The sequence below is a fragment of the Oncorhynchus mykiss genome, chromosome 1 (genome assembly GCF_057628025.1).
Source record: "Oncorhynchus mykiss isolate SJ-2025 chromosome 1, ASM5762802v1, whole genome shotgun sequence".
Taxonomy (NCBI): domain Eukaryota; kingdom Metazoa; phylum Chordata; class Actinopteri; order Salmoniformes; family Salmonidae; genus Oncorhynchus; species Oncorhynchus mykiss.
This window is the reverse complement of record NC_143022.1, coordinates 25,428,687-25,454,570: the sequence shown is the minus strand read 5'-3', so window position 1 is coordinate 25,454,570 and position 25,884 is coordinate 25,428,687. Positions and strand designations below refer to the sequence as shown.

Below are 25,884 nucleotides of genomic sequence, written 5' to 3'. Positions count from 1 at the left end.
TGTCCCATGCACAAGGTGCACCTGTGTAATGATCATGCTATTTAATCAGCTTCTTGATATGCCACACCTGTCAGGTGGATGGATTATCTTGGCAAAGGCAAAATGCTCACTAACAGGGATGTAAACAAATTGGGGCACAAAAATAAGCTTTTTGTGAGTATGGAAAAATTCAGGGATCTTTTATTTCATCTCATGAAACATGGGACCAACACTTTACATGTTGCGTTTATATTTTTGTTCAGTATATTAACAATTCAGTTGTTGTTTTTTTACAATGTTACACTATTGCTTAAAATAATCTTGTCATGGAATAAGTCTGATTTACTCCAAATTTGGTCTCATCACAATGGTTCCTGAAGAGATTGGAAAAAATAATGTCGATGCATTCAAAGACGGCCAAACTATACAAGTAGATGAATATTAGCACATTTTTTATTTAGACTCATGAATGCACATAAAGGAAGATAGTTCCTACATGATAGTGCTTGCTTTGTTATCCAACTGGTCTTGTGTCCTTTGTTATCCTGGGAACCCCATTAATTTCTGCTTGCAGCTATATTTTAAGATAATTACAGTGCATTCGGAAAGTATTCAGACCCCTTGACTTTTTCCACATTTTGTTACGTTACAGCCTTATTCTAAAATGTATTAAATTATTTTCCCCCCTCAATCTACACACAATACCCCATAATGACGAAGTGAAAACAGGTTTGTTTGCCAATTTATATTAAAAAAATTAAAAACAACATTAATACCTTATATTTACATAAGTATTCAGACCCTTTCCTATGAGACTTGAAATTGAGCTCAGTCACATCCTTAAGATGTTTTTACATCTTGATTGGACTCCTTTGGTAAATGCAATTGATTGAACATGATTTGAAAAGGCACACAGAAATAGAAAGCATCAGCTGGATGTTAAATGTCAGGTATTTTAATTGTATTGTCTACTTGTTGAATGTTTGTGAAGTCTTGATTTGTGGTTGTTTGTAATGTCTTGTTAATTGGTGTTGGACCCCAGGAAGATTAGCTAGCATCACGGCGTTAGCTAATGGGGATCCTAATAAAAATTACAACCTGGACTATATAAGGTTCCACAGTTGACAGTGCACATCAGAGCAAAAACCAAGCCATGAGGTCGAAGAAATTGTCCATAGAGCTCAGAGACAGGATTGTGTTGAGGCACAGATCTGGGGAAGGACACCAAAACATTTATGCAGCATTGAAAGTCGAAGAAAATAGTGGCCTTCATCATTCTTGAATGGAAGAAGTTTGGAACCACCAAGACTCTTCCTAGAGCTGAGCAATCGGGGGAGAAGGGCCTTGGTCAGGCAGGTGACCAAGAACCCAATGGTTACTCTGATAGAGCTCCAGAGTTCCTCTGTGGAGATGGGAGAACCTTCCAGAAGGACGACCATCTCTGTAGAACAACCAAAGTTTCTAAAAACCTGTTTTTGCTTTGTCATTATGGGGTATTGTGTGGTATTGACGAGGGGGAAAAAACGATTTAATCAATTTTAGAAAAAGGCTGTAAAGTAACAAAATGTGGAAAAAGTCAAGGTGTCTGAATACTTTCCCGAATACACTGTATTATTGGATCCGTGGAGCGAAACAGAATATCAAAAGAGATCAGCACAGAATCAAAAGCACTGTAACTAAGCAGCTAACTTACTATTATCTACTAAACAAAATCTTGTGGCTTTGGACCTGACCAGACAGCTTGTATTCAATTGTATGCTGTACAATGTACATCAACCAATGCCATATATAAACCAATAGCAGGTATGTTACCAAAACATTGGGAGATGTACACAAGAATCTCTAAACTAAAACATACAGTATCTTGCCTAATTGGGGTAAAATGAATTTAAGAATGCTGCCAGATCTTTTCATTGTACATACATTCATCTCTGTACTAAATTTGTTGTGTTTCTCTAACAAAAAAAGCAATCAAAACTGTAAATTACTACCGATAGTGGCCATTTTGTGAGATGCCATCACAGCCCCAGGGGCCAAATCTGTAGTGGCTCTAAGCCTAAGTCTTAAATTTGGAGCCTTTCTCTTGAAATAGTCATTGTAAAATATTGGTACTGTTAGGCAGTAATTTTCAAAGATGGCTGCCACAGCCCCCAGGGGCCAAATCTGTGGTGGCTCCGCATCAAAATATTTTCAGGCTACGTAAATCTACTTCTCTACCAAATGCAGTTCTCAAATAGTCCTTCTGAACTGTAAAATTGTTAGTTGGCAGCCATGTTGTGAGATGGCCCAAATCTGGGGTGACTCAATATCTAAATCTTTTCAGCTCTGACTAATTTGGTTCCTTTACCACAAAGCAGTCCTCTATATAAATTGTATATTAAGTAATACAGTCAGAGGCCACTTTGAAAAATGGCTGCTGCCCCCCTCCCCCTGCAGTGGCTCCATATCTAAATATTTTCAGGGTATACAGCTGTACCAAACTTGTTGCTTTTAGTGAACGCTTGAGTAACATTTTGCAGCATAACCACTCTACTGTTGACAGACTATATAAACAAATAGCATCTGACCAAATTATGCAAGATTTTGGTTCGGGGTTAACAGAGATTACAATTAACTACATGAGTGTTATATTTGTACATTACATTATCAATGGTAAGTGCAGTGTATTTCTTCTGGGCGGCATAAAGGACGTTACAGTCTATATTTAAGCAAGCATTACACACCCTATTACAAATTAGAACATTTGATTTTAGTGAATGTACACATCTTGTCATATTGTTTAACTACCTAATCTACATACTTAAAAACCCTGAAAGAATACATGCCAGTCCCCTCTGCAATTAAAACATACATGACACCCCCCCCCTTTATAAAAAGTTTATTTGTTAGTGCTGTGTGTAATGAATGCTACATACAGATATTTTAGCATGAATGTACACATACTGTACATTGTCACAAATATTTTTTCACATAACAATTTGAAAAAAAAGCTATGTGGAATAAGTGCCATCTGAAGCACTAATACCTAGGACAGATTACAGGAACTAACACAGCAGGCATGCACAGAACAGAGAAAGCAGGGTTAATTGGGGCTAACTGTTATACACTACACCGGATGAAAAGTAATGTCAATCACAGTCCTAATGACCCTTCCATCAATCAAACATCTCCTCCCATTACATCCTAAAAGGCCCTGTTACCTCCTCCCAAGAATGGAAATATTCATATAGATTAAAATAATTTTAAAAAATGTATATAAACTAAACATATACAGTACTTTTCTTTTTAATTCAAGTCGCAACTGCTTTTTGATGTGGTCCTAATGCCAGATGAAAGACGAATGACAAACTGTTAGCCCGCCTCAGGTGACGATGGAGGAAACAAAAAACACAGCACAGTACAAGAAACAGAGCAACAACGTTGAGGCAGTCAGTTCTGGAGTAGAATGGGTTTCTAAATAACCCTGACCCCAGTTTAACAGTCTACTGAAACTGATTATAAAAAAATAACCTTCCTCAAAGTTAGCATTACCTTATCATAAAATAGTTTTTCAATACTGCACTCAAACCACAACCAAATACATCCCCTTGAAATACTTCCTTTGAAAAAAAGACCCCCCCAAACCAAAAAAAAAACACTTTGAGCCACATTGATTTGCCCTCAAAGTTGACACAGATTTTTGCCTTATTAGTTGTCTTACCACTTACAGACTATAAAGAGTCAATCCATAACTTTTGCAATCAAGCTTAAGCAGCCCATTTTGGTAAGGATGCTATAAAAAAAAATAAGGCTATAAAATCCAGAAGTTAAAATGATCTGCACAAATCTACTGCAGATAAGTTTGACATAACTGGGGTTAAACTATACAGACCTGACAAAATTCTACACCAGATGTATGTTTTATACAATCCACTTCACAGCCAGGATTCCATTTTCACAGACATGATTCAACAATCATTCATCAAATAAACACAAAGGAGCACCAGGGGTCAGAATCCTTGTAGGGCTTAGAGACAGAATGTTCTCCTTGGAAACTTGCAACATATACCACTATCATAACTATGACTTGAAAATATGAAAAACAATTAAAGTCCTCATATGATAAAAAGTTGTAACATACAAAACAGCCAATGCAGTTTTAGAAACAATAGTTCTGCAACTTTTGTAACCAAACTGGTAAACATACTCACATACATATTGTACTACATATGTAAGAGGAAGCTTGATCAGGTTTTAGACATTATCAGCACAGATACTCTTCACTGATCTCTGTAGGAATATGAACTGTATATGTGTGAAATATATATTTCTATATACCAGTGAGATGTCTTGATACTTCAGCTGGTTAATCTCCACACCTTTGGGATTTGCTGCAGTACAATGGTGTTTTGGTACAAACTATAGTTGCCACAATGATGGCCACATATACGTCCACATACAGTCACAAACTTTTGTAATATTTCACAATAGCACAAAAACAATGTAAAAAATAAACCTACTTCTAATTGGAGTTGATTCGTGTACATAAAAAATAAAAATAATACTTAAGCAAAGAGTAGAGGTGTATGATTTTATTGTATATGCATCAGAGGTTGGAACCAAAATTATATTTCCAATTGTTTCATTCTGAAGAACAGAACCATTATTTTTTACATTACGTTGCACTGTTCCACCAGCCAAATTAATGTTCTGAACCGGTTCAAACCCAAGAAAGTAATGATTTATATCATTCATTTTTAAACCTCTACATTTAGCTCAACATTTAAACACTTCACCAATCAGTGAGGATAGAGCAGCTTGCTATGGCACGGGCAAGCAATAGTTGTCTGACATCTACTGCATGGGTAAACAAGTGTAGGGCGCGAGATGCGATTGAAATTTTCCAGGTGGGGAAAGATCGAGAGAGGTTGGAGGAGGCGGCATGAAGTGCTGGGCATCTTGTGATGACATGCATTATCTGAACTAGGCCCACAGAATTATACCTACGGAGGAGCGGCTTATATGAAGGAACTTTGAATGTCTTTGAACTTGAAAAGAGTTGGCTTAAAGTTGGACGAGAGCTAACTAACAAACTTGTGTGTGCAGAGCGGCATCAGAATTAAAATAAAAAACACATCTTACCTTTTTGTAGTTAATAAATCCAATGAGAAACGTGATAAGGATACTATAGTTAACCAGCATTGATAAAGTTAATCCATTCTACTCGAATAAAAAAAATCTCTACATTTCTGAATCACGCATGTAACGTCAGTAGGCTACAGTGCTTCGGAGGGGGAGGGACAGGTAAACTACACACACACAAAGATTTTCTGAGTGACAGAGTGAGGGCTTTGCATAGGCGCATTGTTGCGTTTGTGGGACTGTAAAAAAAATACCTGGAATGTAAAATAACATTATTACCCGGTTCCCGTGCTTTTAAAATAACGGTTCTGTTCCAGAACAGTATAGATCACTTCCGTTCCCGGTTCTGATCATCATTTTTGTTTTAGTGATATTTCTGGTTCTGTTCCCTGAACCGGTTCCATTTCCTGATATGCATACACTGCTACTACAGTGATTAGGTTGTGGAAAAGTAACAATACACAATCATTTCAACCCTCCACCCACCAAACAAAACATTTTATATCAGAGTTGATACAGCGTCATTGATTCCAAAATAAAAAAAGCAAGAGGCCATCAGTAGACTAGCAGCTGCTGAAACTTAGCAATCATAAAAGTCTTGAGTATCCTGGGTAAGAGAATGGAACATTAATGCATGCAGGATCTCTGTAGATGCATTCTATAGTGACAACCACTGTTGGCAAGAGAATAGTTCTGGGTCATGGTGCAACACACCGGTCAAGCAGGTCATCACAAGGGGAACTGGTCCACATCGCCTTTTTTTCTTTTTAATCTACAAGGTAATTTATTTATTTTTTATTATTTTTTTACCTTTATTTAACCAGGCAAGTCAGTTAAGAACAAATTCTTATTTTCAATGACGGCCTGGGTTAACTGCCTGTGGGTTAACTGCCTGTTCAGGGGCAGAACGACAGATTTGTACCTTGTCAGCTCGGGGGTTTGAACTCGCAACCTTCCGGTTACTAGTCCAACACTCTAACCACTAGGCTACCCTGCCGCCCCTTACAAGGTAATTTATGTACAAATGCAAAGCTTTTCATAGACAGAAATGTAGGCGAATGTGGTGATTTACATTAATTTTTTTCCCCACTTGCAAGGAAGTTGATTCAAGAAGGTAAGGATAGATAAGAGTAAATGACCTGGGCTTGAACATCCACCCTAGTGTTTGAAGTGAAAGACATATCCTTGTTGGTGTCTCCTCTGTCCTTCAGACAGTAGCCCTAAAGCAGTGACACTTGGCAGTGACTTCTATTTTTTGTTTTTAACAATTATAAATTGTATGGGTTTCTTAGGGTGGGGAAGTGGACTGGTATCAGTTTTCAGATGGGAAGTGAGGGTATGGATTGTATATGCTGGGGGCAAATTAAGAGTAGGCAGGGACATTTGCTATGGACTGGATAAGAAGTGACACAGAGTAACCTACCATCGGGTAACCCTCCCTTTAGATTTGTGCTGGACTGTGTGCTCCTGCAAGGCTCCCAGGTCTCCAAAGCATTTGAACTGGGTATCTCTGGAAAGCACCAGAGTGTGCACTCCAGAGATGCCCAGTTCAAGTGTGTTAAGCTGGGTGCTGCAAATTAATGGTAGACAGGGACGTTTGCTATGAACTTGTACAGAGCGGAGGGGCGTGACTATATGCAAGGTGGCACAGGGTAACCCCCTCCTTCAGCTGTGTGCTGGACTGTGTGCTCCTGCAAAGCTCCCAGGTCTCCAAAGCGCTCTCCACACCAAACACACTTGAACTGGGCATCTCTGGAATGCACACTCTGATGCTTGGCCAGGTGCTCCCGTTGCTTGAAGCCTTTATCACAGCTAGCACACTTATAGGGCTTCTCCCCGGTGTGGACACGCTTGTGCCTATTCAGGTCAGACGAGTACTTGAAGCGCTTCTCGCATTCGGGACACTTTAAGGGCTTCTCTCGGGACGGGTCGCAGCGGTGCTGCACAAACTCTGAGGATGACAGGAAGCGGCGGTCACATAGGGAGCACTTTAGGGGCTTCTCTTGACAGTGCGAGTTCTGATGTCGCTGCAGTGTCGAACTCTTCTTGTATCCCTTGCCGCACACGTCACATTTGTAAGGCTTGTCTGTCTCCCTAGATGAAGAGGACGACTCACCGCATTTGTGGCGCAGCAGCTCTCCTGACTGACTGAATTCCTTCTGGCAGGATGCACACTTGAACAGGTTCTCCATGCCGTGGACGTGCTGGTGGTACAGCAGATGGGATGGCTGCAAGAAGCCTTTGTCACAAAGGTTGCACTTGAAGGGGCGGTCAGATGGGTTTTTGTGCGTGCGCCTATGGCGCACCAGGGCATACTGCTGTTTGAAACTCATCTGGCACTCCTCACAGTGGAAGGGACGCTCCTCAGAGTGAGTGCGCTCATGCTGCCGCAGGTCTGATGGACGCTTGAAGCCCTTTCCACAGGTGGCACAGCGGAAGGGGCGTGCCCCTTGTGGGTGGCATGGATGATGCAACAGCTCCGAAGACTCCTTGAAGTGCAGTTCACACAGGTTGCACTTAAACAGGTGCTCTCCGGAATGGGCGTACATGTGGCGCACCAGGTGGGAGCGGTGCTTGAAGCTCTTGTCACACACAGCACATTTGTATGGGCGCTCAGAGCTGTGGGTGCGCTGGTGATGGGCCAGGTGAGAGGACTGGCTGAAGCTCTTGTCACACGTGTCACACTTGAAGGGCTTCTCTCCAGTGTGCACACGCTCGTGGCGTGCCAGCTCTGACAGGTGCCTGAAACCCTTCTGACAGACGGAACACTTGTAGGGCCTGTCACGGGCCGATGGAAATGTAATTGAGGAAGAGGATCCCACTGCCACACTCCCACTGGAAGAGGCTCCATCAGCAGACGGCTGCTGAGGGTTGGTGGCAGAGGAGGAAGGTGTGGTGTTCCCAGAGGAGCCCGGTCGGTAGGTCTTCTCACAGATGGAGCATTTCATGGGGTTGGTGCTGTTGTGCGAGGTGTGGTGCTGTGCCAGCGAGGTGAGCAGGGAGAAGCCCATCTTACACACACCACACACAAAGGGCTTCTGCTCCACCTGCACACACTGGTGCTCCAGCAGATCAGTGGCCTGGTGGAAGATCTTCATGCACTGGGTGCATTGGAAGGAGCGGTCCTGGCTCACCATACACTGGTGCTCATGTGGGTTGGCCAGGTGGGAGATGTCGTGGCCGCATGCTCCACACTTGTGACCGCCCTCACCTCCTACCTGCAGAGAGGGCTGCTGTACCTGGGTAGGGTGTTGCTGCTGGCTGTGCTGCTGGCTGTGCTGCTGGCCATGCTGGTGTTGCGACTGCTGCAGAGCGGGGTCAGGCTGCAGGACGATACCATAGACGGCGCAGCCCAACGCATTCTCCGCCCCCGGTGGTATGGTGTGCACCACTGGAGGGGGAGCAACAGCATGCTGCTGCCACGCCTCACTCATCCTGGCTCTTGTGTAGGGATTCAGTTTTGTATCGTAGTGGGGGCTTTTATGAAGAAAAATCAAAGGTACATTGATTGGTGGACGGGTGGGTAGGGTGGAAAGTCAGTAATTTAGTCTGCCATTTCGGTGGAGAACATCACTAAATATACAAATATATACATATATAAAAAAGGGCTTGTTTTTAGGATGCAATAGATTGGGTGTCTGAAAATTATATGCAGAGGAAGAACACCTGCTGCAAAGACATTTAAATTTAGAAAAATTTAACCCACTGTCTCCATGAGTCTTCAGTCCTCTTCTGATGACTGCAGAAAAAGGGAACAATTATTATTAAACTATTCATTAGTACTGTGTGCGGTATGGCATCCTAGAAGAAGTGCAATATCTCAGTTTCAGAGACTTTCCCTGAGACAACAGAATAATTATCAGAGCCCAGAAGGTTAGACTTAAAAATAAAAAAAATGTTTATTTAACTAGGCAAGTCAGTTAAGAACAAATTATTTTTTACAATGACGGCCTAGTAAAAGTGGGTTAACTGCCTTGTTCAGGGGCAGAATGACAGACTTTTACCTTTCAGCTCGGGGATTCGATCTAGCAACCTTTCAGTTTACTAGTCCAACACTAACCACTAGCCCACCTGCCACCCCAGACTTCAGAGGAAGCAGGTCAATAAACAACACTGCTACTACTATATCCTTCCATCAGATTAAAAGCAGCTGTAGAGGGCTACTTAATTCCTGCTTACTTGTCTAATGATCCATCATCACAAACACACAACAAGATAGCCATATCCAAACAATCAAAACCCCTTATTTTCAACCTGGTCTCATAGACTAGACATAACATAGTAAAATGTAAATCCGCTACACTCAAATTACTATGATATGTTAGGTTTGGTATGGTTACATAAGAGAGGTTACTTCAGGCAAAAACTAAAGGAGGATGATTGGTCTGGGAGGATGGGTGGGCATATAAAACGCAAACGTCTGGCAACCCAAAGGTGGCATGTTCGAATCTCATCTCGGACAACTTTACTTACTACTTTGTACCCAGCTAGCACAGTGGATCTGAGCCAATTCCAGATGAGAGTCGGGGCACTCAGCTGAGAGTCAGAGTCTGGGCCGCCTTCAGCAGTATTACTTATGGCTAGGATGCAGGGATTGAGCTTGGGCCGATTCCCATGTGAGTTATCTGGCCCAAATATATTACTTGGGGCTCGGCCGATCGGGGCTGCTCCCTGGCAGATGATTACTCAGGCTGCTATATATAATTAACATTTCATTATTTATTTAATTTCCTCCCTCATTGTTTCTGTGATTAAAAAAATAAAATTAACATTTAAATGAAATGCTTTAAGAGTCCTGTGTAGTATTTTGATACTTTGTGCAAGGCAATTGATAAGCATTAAAAACTTTGTGGCTGGAACTTCCCGAGTGGCGCAGCGGTCTAAGACACTGCATCGTAGTGCAAACTGCGTTTCTACAGACGCTGGTTCGAGACCCTTCCCGGACGTGACCATTAGACCCACGAGGGGGCGCACAATTGTCCCAGCGTCGGCACGAGGTAGGGGAGGGATGGTCTTGTCCCATTGCGCTGTAGCGACTCCTGTGGCAGGCTAGGCACATGCACGCTGACACGGTCACCAGGTGTGTGGTGTTTCCACCGAGACAAAATGTTTTTTTTTTGTGGATGGATATAATTTGTATGTATAAAATATATAATAGTAATATTTAAAATTACTAAATTGGGTAATTTTGTATACATTAATTTACATTTGCATTGGGGCGATTCTGGTAAGATGCCGGCAAAGTTGGTAGACGGAAATGGCCCAATGTACTTGATCCGATTCTGGGCAGTCAGTCATTTTGATTCCGGACAGAGTCCGACACCCAATTCCGGGTCGATGCAATCAGTTCCAGCTCCCCGGAAGAGGGCGCTTCTGGGCCGATTCCTCATTGCTAGCTGGGTTGCTATTTTGCAACTACTTAGCATGTTTGTTAACCCTTCATCTAACCTTAACCCGGCAGGTAGCCTAGTGGTTAGAGCGTTGGGCCAGTAACTGAAATGTTGCTGGATTGAAACCCTGAGCTGACAATCTGCCCCTTAACAAGGCAGTTAACCCACTGTTCCCCGGTATGCCATCATTGTAAATAAGAATTTGTTCTTAAGTTCTTAACTTACTTGCCAAGTTAAATAAATGTAAAAAAAAAAGTTTTTAAAAACTAACCCCTAGCCTAGCTAAAATTAGCCACCTAGCTAACGTATCATACCTATTTACAAATTCGTAACATATTTTACGAATTGGAATTCGTAACATATGAATTGTTATTTGTAACATCATACTTGGACATCCACAAATTAATACATACCATACGAAACATATCATACTAAATGGAGGGAAACACGTTAAATGTACTATATTCCGTCTTCCACTGAGTCCAGGTTGTTATTTATATGTATTATAGGGAGACAGACAATATTTAAACTGGTGCGTCCGAGTACATCAGGCTATTTTTCAAAACATTCTATCGGGTGAGCACTAATGCCTAGTAATGCTCTTAACGTTACTCCTTTCAGAATATGTCAATCATATTGGTTTGGGTTGATTTACGATCGGTGTTCCCCAAGATTACACTATTGGTGACATGCATATTCAAATCATCCACAGCGTGCGCAATCAATAAGCATCCATTTGGTCGGTGTTTGCGCACGAATGTAAACCGAAGAAAAACAACTCGATTTACCTAGCTAGTTACGCCATTGCATTTTCCACACGAGAGAGAAAAGCAAACGGCCCATAATTTGTTAACGGAGCTAGGCGGCAGTCGCTGTCTCATTTTGCAGAAGCATAGCTGCATACATCTGTATGGCGAGCTAGCTAACGTTGCGTTTGCTTGTAATGTTGCGATTGGAAAATATTCAGCTATTTTATTAAACTGATCTATAGACGCAGTAAATAAATGAGTAACATATTTGGGACATTATTGCTGGTAACATACCTTTAACGTTTTGCGGAGTTTTTTGTAGCGTCTGACGATTTTGACAGAAAAAGTATTCGTAGGCCCAATAATACCTCCTTTCATATCCGCATTCAGCCTCGGTCAGTCGAATATCTGTCCGCTCTCTTGTCAACCGGGTTTGGCACCAGGGCCGAACAATTCAGAGCTTTTGTGTCGTTCTAAATGACCCAACTAAATGTGTAATATTCTATTTTTCCCAGAATGGTTAACTTTGTCAACGCCCAGAGAATGTGATCACTAGGCCATACTCCTCCCGCTTAAAAAAGGCTATTTATGTTTTTAAATAAAACGCTAGCTAGCTAACTGACTAGCCTCAGAGTTCCTTCCCCGGCACGGGAACATGAATAATCAAGGTTTAATTGGCACGCTCACATACACCCGGAACCTGCAACGAATAGCTTTTATCTTTCTTCAATGAATATATTTTTATAGCTATGCATTACAGAAATATTGTTGTGTATTTTCGCAAATAATGTTATTGATTGTAAGTAAGGGAAAGCTATATACATGTGTGGTGCCTTGCTATGTTTTGTAACCCATGAAGATGCTGATATGAAGAGGTTGTTTCAGATAATCACTTGTGTTCTGATAATCACGTTTAAATAAAAAATATACCACACAAGCAGCTACTTAAATTCTACTACCATTATGTAAATTATGATTCAATATAGTCTACTGTGAAAATGTTTTCAGAACGTCACTGAATATGGAACCAATTTGAACGGTACTTTGTTTTAGGGGGACATAAATGACCACAGCAACGGTTTGTTTTTATCGGAAGTATATCGCAAGCCTGCGCAATCCGTTCATTGGTCCAATGTTCTACTAACAAAAAAGCTGTTAGAATTGTAAGTTTTTTTAAAAATTTTATTAATTTCAAATCAATACATAAAGCACATGAGGGAACACAAGCATACATAGATTACAAACAATAGACAATCGAGCTAGGGGGTACAATATCACATTACAATTACACAAGGACCTTAAGGGACATGCATATACTTACAATTCTAACAGCTTTTTTGTTAGTAGAGCATTTAACTGTCTTAAAATACAGTTCAATTTCTTTTTGTAGGGTACGAAAATGTGGTTTTCTGTTTGTAAATTTACATTTGTGTATATGAAATTTGGCCAAAAGAATAATGAAATTAATTACATAAAAATGATTCTGCTTATTTCTATTGTATGTAAAGAATCCAAACAGTACATCTCTCCACAATAGTGTAAAATCTTCATAAATGTGTTCAATTATAAACCTACTGATGTCTTGCCACAGTTTTCTTACATGCATACAATGCCAAAAAAGATGCACAACTGTTTCTGGGTGGTCATTACAAAAGGAGCAATTTGAGTTGATGTTTTCCTTAAACTTCTTCATATAGTGGTTGGCAGGATAATATTTATGAATAATTTTAAAGGAAACTTCCTTAATTTTGTTAACAAGTAGGTATGTGTGTGGCAACATCCAAACTTTTTTCCAACAGATATTCTCAATAAATCCATTCCAATAAGGCATGACATAAGGTATAGATACAACATCCTGCTGAAACAAGGTTCGTATCACTCTGTTGTTGAATGGACCAAAAGAGAAACAAATCTTTCCTACTGATGAGTCAACAGGGTCAACAGAAGGTAGGCTCTGAGGGTCAGGTCTTGACAGGTTCCTGAATAACATAGCAACACCTGAGGGAATGGCATCTAAAACAATTGCAAAATCTTTAGGTGTTACAGGGACCTTGTAAAGTGATAAGAATTCTTTATAACTGAGTAAAAGACCCTCTGCATTTACCAGTTGGCTCACCAATAGGATATTATTGCGGAACCAATATTCTAAAAACGGAGAGGTATTTTTATACAATATATCCCGATTATTCCATATATAATATCTGTGTGGAGAAAAATTGTGTTTATAAATTAAGGACCATGACAAGAAAACCTGCCGATGAAAAGCAGAAAGTTTCACTGGAACTTTGTCAATATTATAATTGCAAAACAACATGAAGTTAAGGCCACCAAAAGTAGAGAAGACATGATGAGGAATAAAATTCCAGATAGAAGTGGGTCTTCTTAGAAATTGTTTTATCCAATTGATCTTAAAAGTATTATTTAAAGTAGTAAAATCCAGAAAATTCAGTCCTCCATTCTCATAAGTGTTCATTACAACAGTTTTCCTAATGTAATGGGTACGGTTTCTCCAAAGAAAGTTGAAAAGCATCTGGTCTATCTCTGTTAGAATTGTAAGTGTATGTATGTCCCTTAAGGTCCTTGTGTAATTGTAATGTGATATTGTACCCCCAAGCTCGATTGTCCATTGTACAGTGCCTTGCGAAAGTATTCGGCCCCCTTGAACTTTGCGACCTTTTGCCACATTTCAGGCTTCAAACATAAAGATATAAAACTGTATTGTTTTGTGAAGAATCAACAACAAGTGGGACAAATGATCCAAAACATAAAGCAAAATCTACAATGGAATGGTTCAAAAATAAACATATCCAGGTGTTAGAATGGCCAAGTCAAAGTCCAGACCTGAATCCAATCGAGAATCTGTGGAAAGAACTGAAAACTGCTGTTCACAAATGCTCTCCATCCAACCTCACTGAGCTCAAGCTGTTTTGCAAGGAGGAATGGGAAAAAATGTCAGTCTCTCGATGTGCAAAACTGATAGAGACATACCCCAAGCGATTTACAGCTGTAATCGCAGCAAAAGGTGGCGCTACAAAGTATTAACTTAAGGGGGCTGAATAATTTTGCACGCCCAATTTGTCAGTTTTTGTTTTGTTAAAAAAGTTTGAAATATCCAATAAATGTCATTCCACTTCATGATTGTGTCCCACTTGTTGTTGATTCTTCACAAAAAAATACAGTTTTATATCTTTATGTTTGAAGCCTGAAATGTGGCAAAAGGTCGCAAAGTTCAAGGGGGCCGAATACTTTCGCAAGGCACTGTATATAATCTATATATACTTGTGTTCCCTCAAAAAAAAAAACATTTTTTTAAATGTTCCCATTTCTTATTTTTATGACATAAATCAAGAAAGTTTATTTATGAATTTGTAATTGAAAGCTTTACATATTAGAATGTTAGTCAGTTACAGTAACAGCTCTGAAGAGGAAATAGAAAATGTGCTATTAGAGGATGTAACAAAAAGGCTACGATACTGGCACAGAGATGACAACTCATTAAGGAAGAAGCACAAATCAGAGGAACACACCACCAAAACAAGGTAGCATCCTTTCCCGAACATTGTTTAAACTATTCTTTGTTATCAATTAGATATACTAGTTTGAGCGATTTCATAGTAGGCTGTCTCATTGATTTAACTTACATTGTCCTAAATTATTTCATGCATGTGTATCTGCAATCACAATCCCATCTCAGCAAGTGTCTCTGTGCATAGGGAGGAAGATGACTTCAAGTCCAGACTGCCTCTTCCTGGCAGTGTGCTGGACATGTTTACAGAGGAAGATGATGACCCACAGACTGGACAACATACAACATGGTGGACGGATTCACTCTTTCAAACATGAGAGGAGAGGGGAAACTGGGCCACTTAAGTGTACTTTCCACGTAAATGCCTTATCTTCAGAGCTGCATACACTCACATCACATGTACAATGTTTTTGTCTTGAAGAGTTGTTTGCTCTCTGTCTTAACATCCCACTACTTCTTATGTCCCTCCTTAGACATCCCAGAGGAAGGGTTCTTGGAGCTGCTTGATGAGATGACTAAAGTAGCAGGATCCCATGACATCTCCCTCACTCATACAGACGAGTTTCACCTCAGTCTAAGACAGTGGTTCTGAGGCATCATTGGATCCAGCCTTTCATACAGTCCCTCAGAACAGGCTTGGCACATGGCAGGAGGTCTGCTATGGTACAACCAACATTTATGTTTTGTCCCTTTTGTTTGTGGAATTGGTGTTACTATTCTCTGTTATATTTTGGTAAGAGGATGCATGTCACCAGAGGTATACTGGCAGGAAACAAATACTCTGCTAAATAGTCTGAATGAGGTAAAGTGATTGCAATCTTTTTTATAGGTTCATTTCTTTGGCTGAGAAGCTGAAGGTCTACTCCAATGATGATAAAACCAGGTATAGTAGGATCTCTTATCACGATGAATGAGACAGACCTCCTGCCATGTGCCAAGCCTGTTCCGAGCATGCCCCCATTCACATCGACGCGGCTGTAGTGGAGCGGTTCAAGAGCTTCAAGTTCCTCAGTGTCCACATCATTAAGGATCTATCATGGGCCAAACACACCAACACAGTCGTGAAAAGGGCATGACAACTTCACTTTCTCCTCAGGAAGCTGGAAAAATGTAGCATGGGCTCTCAGATCCTCAAAAAAGTTATACAGCTGCACCATTGAGAGCATCATGACTGGCTGCACCACCACTTGTTATGGCAACTGCTTGGCATCCGACCGCAAGGCGCTACAAAGGGTAGCGCGTACGGTCTAGTACATCACTGGGGCTGTGCTCCCTACTATACAGGACCTCTATACCAGGATGTGTCAGAGGAAGGCCCTAAAAATTGACTCCAGCCACCCGTCATAGACTGTTTTCTCTGCTACCTCTCGGCAAGCAGTACCGGAGCGCCAAATCTGGGTCCAAGAGGCTCCTGATCAGTTTCTAGCCCAAAGCCATAAGACTGCTGAACAGTTAATCAAATGGCTACCTGGACTATTTGCATTTCACTGGCTCTATGCACACTCACTGGACTCTACTCACACATACTACACTGACATTCCAACACACACTACATACACTCACACAGACATGCATATTGACGCCACTCACACAGACACACTTTCACAATCTTCACATAAGCAGCTGGTACTCTGTTTATTATCTATCCTGATTGCCCAGTCACTTTTACCCCTACCTCAACTACCTCGTACCCCTGCACATTGACTCAGTACTGGTACTCCTTGTATACAGCCTTGTTATTTTGTCACTATTTCCTTTTATACTTAGCAAATTTAGGTTACTTTAACTCTGCATTGTTGGGAAGGGGCTTGTCAGTAAGCATTTCACGTTGTCAACACCTATTTTTATTTTCTTGATTTGACAGCATGATCATGTACAAGATCATAGTCTTACGATCTAGTATTCTGCTCTCCCCTACAGGACATTACTGGCTATGGAAGTTTCCACAGGACAGGCTCAGCTACTAGAGCTTATGAAAGCAGTGGATGGCACCATGGAGGAGTTCACCCTTGTCACTTTTTACAAGGTCTGAACACAAAACCATATAGCGTATTACAAATACACTATTCAATTCCAACCCATCACTGTTCTCTTTCACCAATTTCTTCTGACACCTCATGTAGGCTGTCATTGTAAATACAAATTTGTTCTTAACTGACTTGCCTAGTTAAATAAAGGTAATAATAAATAGAAATGACATCTCCCAAACATCTTTGTTCTTATCTTATAGCCCTCTCTTTTGTTAGGTGCACTGGTTTTATGTCGCTGCAGGAGCATGTTTCAGACGCTAGTAGCGCATGAAAACGTTTCGGTCCTAGAATTTGTTACTTTCGGTACTTATGTCAATTGTGTCTCACGGAACAAGTCTGTCCATCAGCGAAGCCGATGTCCCCCACTGAGTGCACCGTGCCTGCTCCACATACTCATTGCTAACCTGCACTGGGAGTCTGGGATGGATCATGTTTATCTCCCCGTCATGCTGCGAAGAAGTTAACACACTTGAATAATGTGACACGGCATGTAGAAATGTTGAAACTGTAACTTACTGTTCGCAAAACAATGTCCATACAGGCTACAATAACTTTACAATGCAATAAGTTACCGGTAGCTTCCAGCTTTGTAGGCTAACTTCCTTGCTAGTTTTCAGCTGAAACTAACATCAATGCACAACCCAAGTACTTTGTTTGTGATGCAAAACATGCTAATATCAAAGCTTGTTGCCACCAAAAATGCTATTCATTCACTTAATTGGTCTTTCCCTCAGCCAAAGTTTCTATTACCTCAGCGAACTGAGGGCTCTGTTGCGGTAGGTTCCTTGTTCCTTGTCAATCATTGGCTTATTGGTGAAATCAGCAATCAGACAATATCTTTAAGTAAATCAATCAAACCTTTATTAATGCAATTGCAGACAGAAGTTGACAACGGAAACATAGCACGCATGTTTCCGAGTAAGTTCTTCAAAATAAAAAAAGTCCAAGTTGCTTTAATATGCTTGCCGTCAACCCCTAGGGATGTAACTGCCTACATCAACACCTTCTACTCATGAGATGAAGCCCATGTATATACAGTTATACAAACGTGCAGGAGAGAACAATAGTATATTGTTTTCTAAGGGCTCAGCAGTAATTTTCCACTCCCGTGTGGCTTACAGTGGTATTTCTGACTTGACTCTTATCTCTTCCACTCCCCTGCTGGGTTCTGTGTCTATGAATCTCTTTTAGCCTTGAGGTGCTTTCTCACAGACACCCTGTTTTGACTGCAATAACTCACACATCTCTCAGACCGTTTCTTATAAGAGGCAGAGACTAGAAAAGAACTGTGGAACAGTATTAAAGCTTATAATACATATTGCTAATCTGTGGTCCAGGACCCTATAAAATGTAGTGGGGGGGTGGGGTTGTCTTATAGCCCTTCCCCTTCTATTAATACAACATAAGCATAATCAATTATTATAATAGGTCAATAATTTGGTGCAGCCCCTATCATGACCCTAAGGTGACCCCATCAGCTCCGACCAATAATTTATATATACACTAGATGTTGGAGCCACCGTGCCTTCATCCTGGCACTCCCTCACCATTGTAAAAGCTATAGAAATGCATTTATTCATTTGTTTCTGCGATGTTTATTCTATTACAGACACCTTAATGCATACTTTTAAATTATTATGCGTACTATACAAATAAAAATGATATAAAAAAATTTCTTAGTGTATTAGTTTTAGATTACACATGTTACTGTCCCCACGACAACAACACGATACTTAAATACATGTCATTTTTTCCTTGAAACATTTTATTGAAGTACTGTAGAATGCCATTCATTCCTATGGAGGACTGCCAATATTGCCAACCGGTGGCGTCAAAGTACCTCAATGACCAATACATAGTAGCATCAGCAATCAAGGTTTTATATACATCATTGGCTCCGACATGCCGAACCCCTCTGTGAATGACGTCATTACTGGTTAAAGCGACAGCCCACTTTAATAAAATAAGCAACTTCTATACAACTGTTATTGATCAGTACAATAAAATAAGTGCCACATGAAAGGGAAACAGATTGTCATCTGTAGCCCCATGAAATTAGCCAAAAGAAGCTCAATATGTCAATGCATGCACACACCCCTATTAAATATGCATTCACTTGTATTATGAATAGACCTAGGGTACATCTTGATTTACCCAGTTTATCAATAGAGATTTACTATTCAAATAAATGATTACCATTATGTTGGTCGATTGAATAATTGGTTCATTAATGCATACATGGCTGTCTCAGGAAAATTCTGACATAAAACAATTAAAATGTAATGATAATGAAATCAAAAGATGCCCAAACGATTGAACAGAGTGATAGCTGAGTTTATCTGTCTGGATCAAATGCCATTCTATGACTTTGGCTCTTATGTCTATGTTTTTTGCTGTGGTATCGTTAGTATCGAGTATTGTGATGGTATTCAGTATCGTGATACTAAACCTGGTGTCAAAGTAAAACTTCTGGTATCGTGACAACACTACTGTTTAGCAAAGAATGGTTAATAAACTGTTACACTGTTGTATGAGATGAAGAGTGAATACTGAACTTTAACTTTTCTTCTAGAATCCTTCCTTCCATGTAAGTCTGACCTGGTGTGTTGAAGAGTGTCTGCAGGAGTTGCAGGTATGACCTCTTCCTATTCGTTTATTCTGTCTAATTGTCTATTCATTTGGTAATCTAATTTATTGATAGCATCCATGGCTGTGAAACCCATCACAGAAAGCTGGATCCTTCACCTGATAGATGCAAATTGGTCATAAGCTCTGGTCATACCATGTACATTGGTTTATATACCTCACATTTCGTCATAAATGTCTCTCCTCCTCTCAGATACAATGGCAATATAGTTCACAAGCCTTCTCACATTGTTTAACAGGAGGCAGACAATCTACTACAAGCCCAAGTTCTCTCCCCTCCCTGGGTAGGGACAGAATGTCCTGTAAGGAACACAGTATTCCAGCTGGTCTGACGATAGCTCCATTAGTTTCTAACAAGGAACAGAAAGTCCTTGTTCTAATTCTTGACTAAAACTACACATATTATATTCAGTATTATGATTATAATAAGATTCATACATTCATACAGTAACATAGTAGTATTCTGTTTAGTTATAGTTCTAAGTTAAATGTATACATAATTTAGTCATTATTCATAAAAATCCCATAACACGACTTAAGATAAAGCAACTGAGGATGGTAGCGGACTACACTAGATATACAAAAATATGTGGACACATATTGGCAATAGAATGGCCTTACTGAAGAACTCAGTAACTTTCAATGTTGCACCCTCATAGGATGCCACCTTTCCAACAAGTCAGTTCGTCAAATGTCTGCCCTGCTAGAGCTGCCCCGGTCAACTGTAAGTGATATTGTGAAGTGGAAATATCTAGGAGCAACAACGGCTCAGCCACGAAGTGGTAGACCACACAAGCTCGAAGAACGGGACCGCCGAGTGCATACAATCGTCTGTCCTCGGTTGCAACACTCACTAATAATTTTGCTCTTTATTTAGCCATCTTACATATAAACTAGATTTTTTTATCAAAAATTGTGAATAACTCACCACATGTTAATTAGAAGGGTGTGCTTGAAAGGATGCACATAACTCTGCAATGTTGGGTTGTATTGGAGAGTCTGCCTTAAATCATTTTCCACACACAATCTGTACCTGTATTTAGTTTTTATGCTAGTGAGGGCTGAGAATTAGGGCTGGGCAGTATACTGTATTTTACTATATACCGGTATTGATGCACGGACCGGTTTGGGTTTTTACTTTACCTTCTATAATGGTATTTTAATGTTTGGTTTGTTAAATGTGTTACGCCGTGTGTAACTCCATGTCACTTGATATACAGACCTAGTTCCACCCAGTCACTCAATGTGTTGTTGCTTTACCACAAGACACTTTTGTTCAATGCAGCTCATGCAACAAGACAGCTGCATGTTCAATGCAGCTCATGCAACAATGTTGATGACAACGATGTTGTTTACATTTTGATCTTAATATAAATCCACAAGCGTTCTATGATTACAATATTATTTTGTGTTTCTTACATCTGCAAACAGCTAGTTTGTATTTTCTTAGCAGGTTAAGCTAAATTGTGTTAGCCACTAATGCTAATCGCTAGTTTATAGAAGTACTAAGTCAGTGCTAACGTAGCCAGCTAATACAGCCTGATACCAGTCAAGGTGGAGGCCTAAATCAGCATGTTGTTTATGCAAAAGTATCTTCTAAATCTAAGAATTAATATGTTGGCTACATGAATAAAGATTGAATGTAGCCAAAGATTATAGCGTCCCCTAGGAAACACTGAGCATCACTTTGGTTCCTACCCTGCCACAATAACTCGTCCATGGCATTTCCATTCGTTGTCATGTCAAACACTGTATTCAAAGTGCCTACTATTATTTATATTCTAACTATAGAATTAGAATAAACATTCTATTTCCATGATTTTAAAAGTTAACCCAAGTGTTTTGATCTAAATCGCAATTGCAACTTTTGGTTAAAAATAAGGCCTAGTTTTTCCCCCCTGTATTGTGGCAGTGTGGAAATTATCTCAAATGAATGCAGGAAATTATTTTAGGTTGAAGTTGAATTGAACAGTACAAAACAATTCTAATGGAGAAAGACCCATTGAATTAATTTAGAATATATGTGTTGCCACCCTAGGGTCACGCACTACTCATAAAGCAAATGTAGAACTTTTATGAATCAAAAACATAAAATATCGTCAAATACCATCATACCGTCAAAAAAGTTAAAAATACCATATGATATTTTGGCCATATCGCCCAGCCCTACCGAGAATCCACTCTCACATAGGTACGTGGTTGCAAAGGACATCAGTGTCTTAACAGCATGATTTGCCAAGGCAGGATACTTTGAGCGCAGCCCAATCCAGAAATCTGGCAGTGGCTTCTGATTAAATTAAATTTTCACAGAACCGCTTGTTACAATTTCAATGAGGTTCAGATAAAGGTAAGTGGACTGGAGGCAGGGCATGAAAGGGATAACGAATCCAGTTGTTTGTGTCATCCGTTTTAGGAAAGTACCTAAGTAATTGTGCCACCAACTCACTCAGGTGCTTTGCTATATCACATTTGACATTGTTCGTAAACTTCAGTTCATTTCCACACATAAAAATCATACAATGATGGAAAGACCTGTGTTGTTCTTGTTAATGCAGACAGAGAGGAGCTCCAACTTCTTAATCATAGCCTAAATTTTGTCCCGCACATTGAATATAGTTGCGAAGAGTCCCTGTAATCCTAGATTCAGATCATTCAGGCGAAAATAAAAAAAATATTGTCATCATGCAAGCGGTCAGACAAGTGAAAAATTATGGTCAGTAAAGGAAACTTTAAGCTTGTCGCTCAATACTGTGCACCTTGATAACCAGCGCACTACTGTATGTTGTAAAAGTGTTACATGGATGCTGCCCATATCATTGCATAGTGCAGAAGATACACGAGAGTTCAGGGGCCTTGCTTTATCAAAGTTAACCATTTTCACTGTAGTGTCCAAAACGTCTTTCAAGCTCTCAGGCCTTCCCTTGGCTGCAAGAGCCTCTCGGTGGATGCTGCAGTGTACCCAAAAGGTGTCGGGAACAACTGCTTGCACGCGCATTATCACTCCACTCATATTTCCGTCATGGCTTTTGCACCACCAGTACAGATACCAACACATCTCAAAGTCCATTTGATGTCACAAAGCTGTCCAGTACTTTAAAAATATCCTCTCCTGTTGTCCGGGTTTCCAGTGGTTTGCAGAAGAGGATGTCTTCCTTAACTGACCCCCCATAAACGTAGCGGACATATACCTGGAGCTGTTGACTGTGAAGCAGTAATTGTTTCAAAACATCTCCTGCCATGTCACTGATGCGTCATGAAACAGTGTTTGATGAAGGCACAGACACATGCATACGCACACATTGTGATATTGTTGTATGGTGGTATTGAACATATTGTGTTGTGGATATGTGGTGGTGTAGGTGTTATGATGTACTGTTTTATCTTTAGCTCATTCAGTACAAACAGTTCAGTTTTATCTTTTGTTTTAAATGTAATGTGGGAGCTTTGGCGTGTTTGGACCCCAGGAAGAGTAGCTGTTGCTGCGAAAACCTGTTTTCGCTTTGTCATTATGGGGTATTGTATGTAGATTGATGAGGTTATTGTTTTTATTCAATCCATTTTAGAATAAAGCTGTAACTTAATAAAATGTGGAAAAAGTCAAGGGGTCTGAATACTTTCAGAATTCATTGTATATGTGAATAGATTGTATGTATATATGTGTCTCCGTCCTGTCTGTTTTAAATGTACAGTTGAAGTCGGAAGTTTACATACACTTAGGTTGGAGTCATTAAAACTCATTTTTCAACCACTCCACAAATTTCTTGTTAACAAACTATAGTTTTGTCAAGTCGGTTAGGACACCTACTTTGTGCATAACACAAGTCATTTTTCCAACAATTGTTTACAGACAGAATATTTCACTTAATCACAATTCCAGTGGGTCAGAAGTTTACATACACTAAGTTGACTGTGCCTTTTAAGCAGCTTGGAAAAGCTTCTGATAGGCTAATTGACATCATTTGAGTCAATTGGAGGTGTACCTGTGGATGTATTTCAAGGCCTACCTTCAAACTCAGTACCTCTTTGCTTGACATCATGGGAAAATCAAAAGAAATCAGCCAAGACCTGTAGACCTCCACAAGTCTGGTTCATCCTTGAGAGCAATTTCCAAACGCCTGAAGGTACCACGTTCATCTGTACAAACAATAGTACGCAAGTATAAACACCATGGGACCACGCAGCCGTCATACCACTCAGGAAGGAGACGTGTTCTGTCTCCTAGAGATGAACGTACTTTGGTGCGAAAAGTGCAAATCAATCCCAGAACAACAGCAAAGGACCTTGTTAAGATGCTGGAGGAAACAGGTACCAAAGTATCTATATCCACAGTAAAACGAGTCCTATATTGACATAACCTGAAAGACCACTCAGGAAGGAAGAAGCCACTGCTCCAAAACCGCCATAAAAAATCCAGACTACGGTTTGCAACTGCACATGGAGACAAGATCGTACGTTTTGGAGAAATGTCTGATGAAACAAAAATAGAACTGTTTGGCCATAATGACCATTGTTATGTTTGGAGGAAAAATGGAGGCTTGCAAGCCGAAGAACACCATCCCAACCGTGAAGCACAGGGATGGCAGCATCATGTTGTGGGAGTGCTTTGCTGCAGGAGGGACTGTTGCCCTTCACAAAATAGAAGGCATCATGAGGGAGGAAAATTATGTGGATATATTGAAGCAACATTTCAAGACAGTCAGGAAGTTAAAGCTTGGTCGCAAATGGGTCTTCCAAATTGACAATGACCCCAAGCATACTTCCAAAGTTGTGGCCATCACAAAGCCCTGACCTAAATCCTATAGAAAATGTGTGGGCAGAACTGAAAAAGCGTGTGTGAGCAAGAAGGCCTACAAACCTGACTCAGTTACAGCTCTGTCAGGAGGAATGGGCCAAAATTCACCCAACTTGTTGTGGGAAGCTTGTGGAAGGCTACCTGTAACATTTGACCCAAGATAAACAATGTAAAGGCAATGCTACCAAATACTAATTGAGTGTATGTAAACTTATGACCTACTGGGAATGTGATGAAAGAAATAAAAGCTGAAATAAATAATTCTCTCTACTATTACACGGACACTTCACATTCTTAAAATAAAGTGGTGATCCTAACTGACCAAAATACAGGGAATTTTTAAGTTTAAATGTATTTAGCTAAGGTGTATGTAAACTTCCGAATTCAACTGTATGTAAATTGTCAAGTATTTATGTAGTCTTTTTTTTGTTAAACTCCAGGAAGACTAGCTGTCGCCATTGGCGTCGGCTAATGGGGATCCTATTAAAAATCATAAATGCAAGCAATAGGCTAACTTCATGTAGTTTCTGCCATATTGATCTCACCAGCTATCTAATCCTATCAGGGGAATTTATTTATTTTATTTGACCTTTATTTAACCAGGTAGGCCAGTTGAGAACAAGTTCTCATTTACAACTGCAACCTGGCCAAGATAAAGCAAAGCGACAAAAACAACACAGTTACACATGGGATAAACAGATATACAGTCAACACAATAGAAAAATCTATACACAGTGTGTGCAAATGTAGTAAGATTAGGTAATAAATAGACCATAGTGGCAAAATAATGACAATTTAGCATTAACACTGGAGTGATAGATGTTAATGTGCAAGTAAATGAAACAGCCCCAGTGTCTCACAGAGACTAACGTCTTGTTCTCTCCCCCGTCAGGGTTTGGTTGACTCCCATGAGGATGGAGCCTTCCTGTTGAGACTGGACTGTCAAGAGTTGCAGCGTTAGTTTGGGAACAAGACCTTTTCCTTTCCGCTACACTGACAACCAGTTCTCATTCATTCTGTGGTCAACTGTAATGTTGTGAAACCTGACAAATGTTCATAATTGACCTACAGAATGAAACAGTAGTTGTCAACTAAAGCTTTTGTTAGATTAAGCCTTACAGGCCTAAATCCATTTTTAAAGTGTGACTTGTGAACTAGAAGGATATAATTCATTAATGAACCTTTTTGATTAAAGAGGATATAATAATCCTGAACTAACACTCCAGACGACAGGACCCAATGACTTATGGCACAATCACTCGTGGCTTTCTGATGAGTTCAGAAACCCTGATTACGTGTTGCAGGTGCATATGGTAGGTCCTGTTTGATCCGTGAAAGTACTGAAGTAGATGTGTTAAGACATCTGAGGGGAAGAGGTAGTCTCTTTCGCCAGACAATGGGCGCGCTGCACGCACGCTCCACGGCAGCTGTGAGAAGAGACTAGGGAAGAGGAACCTCTGAGGCTGATGAAACAGAGTTCCAATTTTCACTCCCTCTTACTTTAACAGAGCTCCCACAGAAGGCATTTTACTTAATGGGCAGTACACAAACAGGGCAGTACACAAACAGATCCTGATAGTTCCAGCAATAACATATTGGTCAAGCCCAACCATAGCGCAATGGCATAGTTACAATCTAGCTGATCGGACAG

At 40.2% G+C, this 25,884-nt stretch overlaps 2 protein-coding genes and 1 long non-coding RNA gene across 3 annotated transcripts; 2 read left to right on the top strand and 1 right to left on the bottom strand.

Annotated features, from left to right (window-relative positions):
• Positions 1-730: 730 nt before the first annotated feature.
• LOC149985448 (uncharacterized) lies at positions 731-6,582 on the top strand. Its single transcript, XR_016489510.1, has 2 exons — positions 731-5,879; positions 6,110-6,582. It is a non-coding gene; the product is annotated as an uncharacterized LOC149985448 (long non-coding RNA).
• On the bottom strand, positions 5,893-11,886 carry LOC110512529 (uncharacterized). Its single transcript, XM_021592873.3, has 3 exons — positions 10,904-11,886; positions 8,807-8,839; positions 5,893-8,577 (listed from the first exon to the last, which is right to left on the bottom strand). Exons 1-3 carry the CDS (start codon positions 10,918-10,920, stop codon positions 6,732-6,734), a joined length of 1,896 nt encoding a protein of 631 aa, XP_021448548.1. The 5' UTR covers positions 10,921-11,886; the 3' UTR covers positions 5,893-6,731.
• A 2,613-nt stretch (positions 11,887-14,499) lies between these two features.
• On the top strand, positions 14,500-25,363 carry LOC118948024 (U6 snRNA phosphodiesterase 1). The gene is given in 10 exon segments (XM_090213009.1): positions 14,500-14,778; positions 14,953-15,036; positions 15,038-15,083; positions 15,086-15,122; positions 15,239-15,334; positions 15,337-15,418; positions 15,595-15,648; positions 16,686-16,791; positions 19,368-19,427; positions 25,126-25,363. Coding segments are annotated over 10 exon segments (816 nt in total). The 5' UTR covers positions 14,500-14,632; the 3' UTR covers positions 25,231-25,363.
• Positions 25,364-25,884: the final 521 nt, after the last annotated feature.